Raw genomic sequence first — 7953 nt, 5'->3', positions numbered from 1 at the left:
AATATAAGGGAGGCAGCCCTGAAATCTCAACTCAACAAGAAAATGACCTATTACTTATTCATTATAAACAAATATAATATATACGTGTTTTTTAAGTCTCATATATACCCTCTTAATTATTTTCACTTTCTTCAAGTCCCTTTCCTATGACTTTAAGTAAATTATTTGTGCTGACTCTTCCTCTACCTCTAGTGTTTTTCTTTTTGTTACAACTGGATCTTGGTATGAACACAACACTATCAATTAAGACACATACTTTGTCTCCATGTTAATTAGTTGGTTGTGCATAAAAAGATTCCATCGATATTTCCGCCTTTTTCTTTTAAACGACGCTTATCATTTTATATTTTAAAGTCTTTTTTGAATATACTAATATAGCCAAAATTGTTTCCATCGAAAGAGTTTGTTACGGTCCTTTTTGAATGTTGGTGTCTTATTGCTGGCCAGAGATACAAGTTATGTTCCTCTTTTATTACTAATTAATATTAATATGTTTTTCCTTATGTATTATAATATTTATACTAAATTTGTGATAGAAAGGTTTTGATTTGGTTTCTACATTCTTTCTTTCTTTCAGAATTGAGAATAAACTTGACATTGAAGAAGCATCCATCCGGGGTTTTCATCTTTGGGTCCAAAGTCAGAAAAATAAGAGGTAAGCTTTTTGTTTTTATTTGAATCTATATATATGCTATTTTATATTTTGCTGTTCTTCGGGAAGATGTAACTAACTGGTAGATTATAAGAACTGAACATGCTGAAGAATTCACCTGAATTGCGTTTTGGAGATTGAACTTAGATTCATGGGATGGTGGCTAGGTTTCATGTGTCTCGATTCACTTTCAAGGAAAACAAAATCATTTTTCTTTCGGCTTGACAACCCTGGAAGCAAACAAATAACGAATCCTTTAAGATTTTTCATTAAGAGTGTGTTTAGATGATAAAATTTAAAATTCTGATAAATTTTAAATTGTAAGAATTTCAAATACTTCAATTGAAATTCTTTGATTTTCAAAATTTTGTATTTCAATAAAAAAAATTAAAATTGTGAGGGTGAAAGAAAATGAATGCAAAGAGAGGAGAATATATGGTTGGTGTGCTTCCAAAGAGAATAATACTGATGCGACATTAGGGGAATCACAAGGGAACCGAGACATGACGGCGTATACCATCACACCCGACCACAACATTCAATCAACAACACAAGACATGACCTAGCTTTTCACGCTAGTGAGCACCTCTGCTGCGTGATGGGCAATGACGGTTGTTCCCTTGACTAGTCGGTACAGTTCTACGTGTCCCTCTACGCTCATACCCGATCGATGTTTCGCGAGCTCAAACGATGTTTCTTGAAAAAGAAGAGGATCATCAGTGTGAGGAAGGGAAGAGTCACAAGTTTGAGAACGGAATTTCATGAACTTTTTGATGGAAGAGAGGATGAATGTTATAAAAAAAATATGCAAACTTTTTGAAAGGTTCTTCTATCAAGAAGAAAATTTTAATTTCTCTCCTTTTAGAAGGAAATTACAATTTCACGTTTTTAGTTGTTTAAAATTCTGTTTTTAAAATATAAAAATTTAAATTTTTCATAAAAACATCCAAATAATGAATTTTAGATTAAAAAAATTTAAATTTTCTAATAAATTACTTTCCTTAATTAAGATTTTCTATCCAAATCCACTCTAATAGTATTATTTGTCATGATCGTAATTATAAATATAAAATTATAATGTTCTCTACTAGGCACTGTTGAGTATTAAGATAGGAAAAACAGAACAAGTAAAAGTTTATTCTGAAACAGAGAGAGAAAGAGAGAGAGAATATTAACATGGTAAGCTTGAGCAAGTTCGCGTGTGATGCATCATGCATGAGCTAATAATATTGTTAAATTTAAGAGCATGTATATTAGGTGACTGCAAGTTCTCATGAGATGCATGAACTAATAATATGCATGCTTAATATGTTATATCTTTAGAAGAAGATATCTTAGGTTTCATGTCTTGATATATCTTTTGTTCTTTTAGGGTACTACCATTATCTTATATCTTTAATCTCTCTCTCTCTCTTTTTTTTTTTTTTAGTTTTGCCACAAAAAATATCTTATATCTTTAGTATATTAGCCTAGTACTTTGCAGGTAAGAATATTTCTAAATCAAAGATCAGAGTGAGGAGTGAGGGTATCATCAACTACCAACAAACCCTAAACCTACCTTTTTAACGGAAAAAATTAATCTTAAGAGACCTAATTCAATGTTATAAAAATGACTTACAAGATGAGGAGGCCGGATTATTTTAATTTGATCATATCAACAGTGAACTTAATAATTCCAAGATTAATTAATTATGTTACACTAATTTTATGTGTCATTTTGGATCGTATTTAGGTTTTTAGAATGGAGGGGAATGACGCGGAAGGCGTGATAAAGTTGGAGTCATTTCAGAGTGCATGGAATTATGGCAAAGCACTGTTGGAGACACCGTGTCGGCTGGTGGATCGGGTGACGGGTCGGTCCATGGACGAGGTGGAGTTGAAGGAAGTGAAGAAGCGGAGCGAGCACGAGATGAAGAAAACGCTCACGTGGTGGGACCTCATATGGTTCGGAATGGGCAGCGTCATAGGTTCGGGGATCTTTGTATTAACGGGATTCGAGGTCAAGAATCACGTGGGGCCCGGTGTGGTTCTGTCCTACGTTATCTCTGGAATCTCTGCCATGCTCTCTGTCTTTTGCTACACTGAATTTGCCGTGGAGATTCCCGTCGCTGGTAACGTTTTCCCTTTTCTGGCCTTCCCAAACCTAACGAAGTGTAGTAGATTTTTTGGCATATCATTATTCGTAAACTTTTTTTTTTCTTATCAATTCATATCATTTATAATAACTACTCTTTTCTCTCTCAAAAGTATTAAATAGCAAGAGATATTCATGCATCTTTATCCTTCTTACTTTTTTATATTTTATGTCTTTCATTGCACTTGTCACTTGTTAGAAAAACAATGTATTAGCTAGTTAAGACTAATATTAGCTTGTTAGAAAAACACTGTATATGCTAATTTTATCTTTTATCAAATTTAATTTTATCTTTTATCAAATTCAATTAATACAATGTTTTACTTCTATGGTAGTCTACTTCTCTTCTTTGAACTATATGATTCTTTGGCCTCAACAAGTAGGTGTGAGATGCATCTCTTCTCGTAATTCTGATAACTTCCCTCTCAAGCTCTCTTATGCTTTTATTAAACCATATATATGTATACTTGAATGTTTTAAAGTATAGTCCTCGAGTTTAAATATATATTTTAATGTAGTAACATTAAAAATTTAAAGAAAGAGATTTGTTATTAGAATACCCACAATATATCTTATGCGAGGAAAGTTGGATAATTACATTTCGAGAACACAACACATGAATATTTGTGCTTTTAATTAAAATGTGCACAAATTAATTTTCCTTACGTATGGTAAAACAAACTGCAAGTGGATATAGAAATGTCACTAACAAACTCAGCAACTTAAATTTTACACTTAAATACATTTTTTCCCAGTAATATAGTGATTTTTATTTTCATCTCTTGTAAAAAAATATTCCTTTAATTCTTACAAATTTTTTATTTTTTATTTTTCATCCTTACGATTCAAAATGCTAACTAAAGCATTTTAAGAATGAAAAACAAAATAAATATATTTGGTAAAGACTAAAAAAAATTTTAATGATGAAAATAGAAAAAAAGTTAAATTATAGATTAATAAATGTATTTAAATCTAAATTTTACAAAATTTTATAGATTTCATTCTTATTTAATGAGTTAATAAATTTTAATTAATTGATAAAAAGAGTGTATTAGAAATAGATTTGTACAAAAAAAAATAATTCAATTGATTAAACACGTTTTGGTTGATTGAACAATTGTTAGTTATTATATATGTCTCCAATTTGTCTTGGAGTTTTATGGATGATTCTATTTTATTTTTTTTGGCAAATTGAATGTTGAAATGTGCTTGCTTAATTAGGTGGTTCATTTGCTTACTTGAGAGTGGAGCTTGGTGATTTCGTAGCATTCATAGCTTCAGGCAACATTCTTCTCGAATACGTGATTGGTGGTGCAGCAGTGGCACGCTCATGGACATCCTACTTCGCCACTCTCTGCAACCAACCCTCCGACAAGTTCCTCATCCAAGTCCACGGCCTCGCAGCAGACTACAGCCAGCTCGACCCTATCGCCGTCGTCGTGCTCGTCGTCATCGGCTTCTTCGCCGTCTTCAGCACGAAAGGCTCCTCCCGTTTCAACTATATCGCCTCAATAGTCCATGTCATTGTCCTCATCTTCATCATAGTTGCTGGCCTCACCAAAGCCGAAGCCAAAAACTACTCCGATTTTCTCCCCTTTGGCCCTCGCGGGATATTTCAAGCTTCGGCAGTGTTGTTCTTTGCCTATGTTGGGTTTGACGCAGTTTCAACCATGGCCGAGGAGACAAAGAACCCCGGAAGAGACATTCCTATCGGTCTCATCGGCTCGATGGCGTGCACGACGTTCTTGTACTGCATGTTGTCCGTGACGCTTTGTTTGATGCAGAAGTTTTCGGATGTTGATGAGAATGCTGCTTTCTCTGTGGCGTTTGAAGCTGTTGGGATGAGTTGGGCTAAGTACATTGTTGCATTTGGGGCATTGAAGGGGATGACTAGTGTGCTCCTTGTTGGGGCTGTGGGACAAGCCAGGTACCTCACACACATTGCTAGAACCCACTTGTTGCCTCCATGGCTTGCTAAGGTAATGACAATAATATTCTATAGATTTAAATACATTTTTTATTATTTTAAATAATATTTTTTATGTTCACAACACTTTTTTTTAGTATTTTAAAGCGTTATTTAAAATACTTTAAGAAAAAAACAAACACATTAAAGTAAAAATATTTTTTTTGCATGGGACGAAAATTGAAGAGATTTTATTACTTTTGGCATATATACAAGTTATATGGTTGGTACACTATTTATTGTAGAGTAATAACTTATAATCATCGCATGACAATTAACACATTAAAAAACAAGTATAATGTCAATAATCCTTCAAAGTTACATAACAATAATAGTTTAATGATTATATTATTAGTTTAAAATCTTTTACACTGTATCAATTAATAAAAAAATTATCGTTTATGTAACTTTTAAGATTTTCAAGATAACTAATATATGTAAAAAAAAAAACCTAGTACTATATTATCGCCTCCATAGCTTTCTAATTAGGTAACGTTAGAAAAATATAGATAGGAGACTATAGTAAACAGAAGAGATTCTATTTTTTTTTTACATACAAACTTCATGAGTCAATACTCTATTTATAGTATAGTCACCTATAATCATTACATCACTTTTCAATTAAGACACTAAATAATTATAATATCAAATACTGGTTTTTCAAATACCTTAGTAACATAAGAATAATAGTTTAATAGATTAAACAAAAGAGATTCTATTTTTATTTTTTTTACATACAAACTTCATGAGTCAGTACTCTATTTATAGTATAGTCACCTATAATCATTATATGACTTTTCAATTAAGACCCTAAATAAGTATAATATCAATAATGGTTTTTCAAATACCTTAGTAACATAAGAATAATAGTTTAATGACAATCTATTGTGAATTTAAATTTTTTTAAATCATCAATTAATCAAAAACTATCATTATTATGTTAATTATGATATATTTTAAAGATAATTATTATAAATACTAACAAACTTACATGTTTAATAATTTATAATTGAATGATAATGTAAAATTATTTTATATATAGACTTTTTTTTTTCTAAGTACAATAATCCATAGTAACTCAGTTAATCTTTCATTTTCTAATTGTTGTTTCTAACAGGTAAATGAGAGAACTGGGACACCCATCTATGCCACGGTTGTTATGCTTAGTGCCACTGCTATTGTTGCATTTTTCACAAGCCTTGATATTCTAGCTAACCTACTTTCAATCTCCACTTTGTTCTTGTTCTCCCTTGTGGCCTTAGCCTTGTTGGTTCGCCGCTATTGTGCTAGAGGGGTGGCTACACAGTTGAATGTTGTGAAATTCATTGTGTGTATTATTCTCATAGTGGGCTCTTCTGTTGCCTCGGCGGTTTATTGGGCCAATACCACAAAATGGGTTGGTTACACCATAATGGTGCCTCTTTGGTTTGTGGGAACAGTGGGGATTTGGCTATTGGTTCCACTAACAAAGAAGCCGAAGATTTGGGGTGTGCCACTAGTGCCATTTTTGCCATCAGCTTCTATTGGCATCAATATTTTCCTTCTTGGGTCGTTGGATAAGGCTTCGTTTAGAAGATTTGGAGTGTGGACTGCGATTTTGTTGGTGTATTACCTGTTTGTGGGATTGCATGCATCTTATGACATGGCAAAGATACAGAAGAAGCAGAGATTAGAGGCCAAGACTGAGTCAAAGTTGGATGAAGAAAATGTTGCTCCATCCGTGACAGGGTCTGGTACAAATAATGAAGATCATATATAGGAGTTTAATTTAACTAGTTGATGATTATGTGGTCATTGTTATGTCCCACTTTGTATGTGATTATTGTTTTTGTGAACTTCTTTGACAAATAAGGCTTGTTTGGATTGATGGTGTTTCTCTTAATTTATTTTAAGCTAAAATATGTTTCATCTTTATAAATATTGAAAAAATTTAAAATTCATTCTTATAAAATTTTTAGTATATTTTTTGTCCTTGTAAAATTAAAATGTATTGTTTTTTGGCCCAGAGTCAAGCTTGGATGAATCCGAGCCTACGTGGCATTTTTTAAAACTTAAACTATAAGCTAAAAATATTTTTCGTTCCTATAAATATTGAAATGTTTGAAATTTGTCCTTGTAAAATTGAGTCATTTTTTTATCCTCGAAAAATTAAAATTTGTTACTTTTTGACTCGGACGTAGGTTCGGAAATCCGAACTTACATGTTATTCTTTCATTGATGGCTATGAGAGTGAGTGATTTCTAAGATTAAAAATTGTCACAAAATGCAGAGAGACCCCCCCCCCCCCCCCCCACCCACAAACTTGTATATCCTTCTTTCCTAACCTCCTTCTTCCCTAACATGCTTCATCTTCTCCGTCCACCAAGCTAATCCGAGAGAAAGGTGAATTCGGAAGCCATGTTGTTGAGTTTGTCGGGGACGTTTGATTCTGAGAGAACATTGAAATTGGTATTTGTAGCATTGAGTTTGAGAGTGAAGATGTTAGGTTTTCAAAAGAAAGGGGAATTCAAAGAAGAAGAAGAAGAAGAAGAAAACAGGGTCAATAAGTTGGTGTTGGTCATTACAGTTGAATATAACATTTAAAAAAGAAAAAGAATTTTTTTTTTATTTAGATTCGAAGATGAAGAAAGTTAGGAAATAAGGAGGTTAGGAAAGAGGAATTTATAAATTTGTAGGTTTTTTTTCATATTTTGTTGTGGTTTTTAACCCCAGAAATCACTCACATCGATAGTCATCCATGGAACCAATGAAAGAGTGACACGTAATTTCGTATACCTGAACCTATGTTTGGGCCAAAAAGTAATAGATTTCATTTTCTTTTAAGGATGAAAAAAAGACTCAAAATTTTGCATGAACAGATTTTGAATATTTCAATATTTATATGTATGAAAAACATATTTTAGCCAATAATTTATATTTTAAAAAATGTCATGTAAGCTCGAATTTGTCCAAGCCGAACTCCTGATTAAAAAACAACATATTTCAATTTTACGAGGACGAAAAACATACCGAAAATTTTGCAAGGACGAATTTTGAACTTTTCAATATTCATATGGATGAAAAATATATTTTAGTTTTTCATGTTTCTTAATTACTATATGATACCATTCATTCATGGAAGATTTATTGAAAAACACACCTTTGTAACAAATGAATAAGTGGTATGAAATAAGATTTATTGAAAAATCAGTATCAATTTAG

General features: G+C 32.2%; 1 protein-coding gene across 3 annotated transcripts; it reads left to right on the top strand.

Moving 5' to 3' along the window:
- Positions 1–388: 388 nt before the first annotated feature.
- LOC114367108 (cationic amino acid transporter 1-like) lies at positions 389–6619 on the top strand. 3 transcript variants are annotated; one of them, XM_028324218.1, is made up of 5 exons: positions 389–455; positions 578–655; positions 2385–2763; positions 4008–4765; positions 5870–6619. In XM_028324218.1, exons 3-5 carry the CDS (start codon positions 2394–2396, stop codon positions 6509–6511), a joined length of 1770 nt encoding a protein of 589 aa, XP_028180019.1. In that variant the 5' UTR covers positions 389–455; positions 578–655; positions 2385–2393; the 3' UTR covers positions 6512–6619. The 3 variants fall into 3 exon arrangements, with proteins under 3 accessions (XP_028180019.1, XP_028180018.1, XP_028180016.1); XM_028324217.1 differs by lacking the exon at positions 389–455 and having other exon boundaries at positions 518–655; XM_028324215.1 differs by lacking the exons at positions 389–455; positions 578–655 and adding an exon at positions 1755–1831.
- The last annotated feature ends 1334 nt before the right edge of the window (positions 6620–7953 follow it).

This window comes from Glycine soja, chromosome 9, assembly GCF_004193775.1.
Source record: "Glycine soja cultivar W05 chromosome 9, ASM419377v2, whole genome shotgun sequence".
Lineage (NCBI taxonomy): Eukaryota > Viridiplantae > Streptophyta > Magnoliopsida > Fabales > Fabaceae > Glycine > Glycine soja.
Note: the sequence above shows the minus strand (reverse complement) of the source record. Positions and strands in the feature narration are given on the sequence as shown.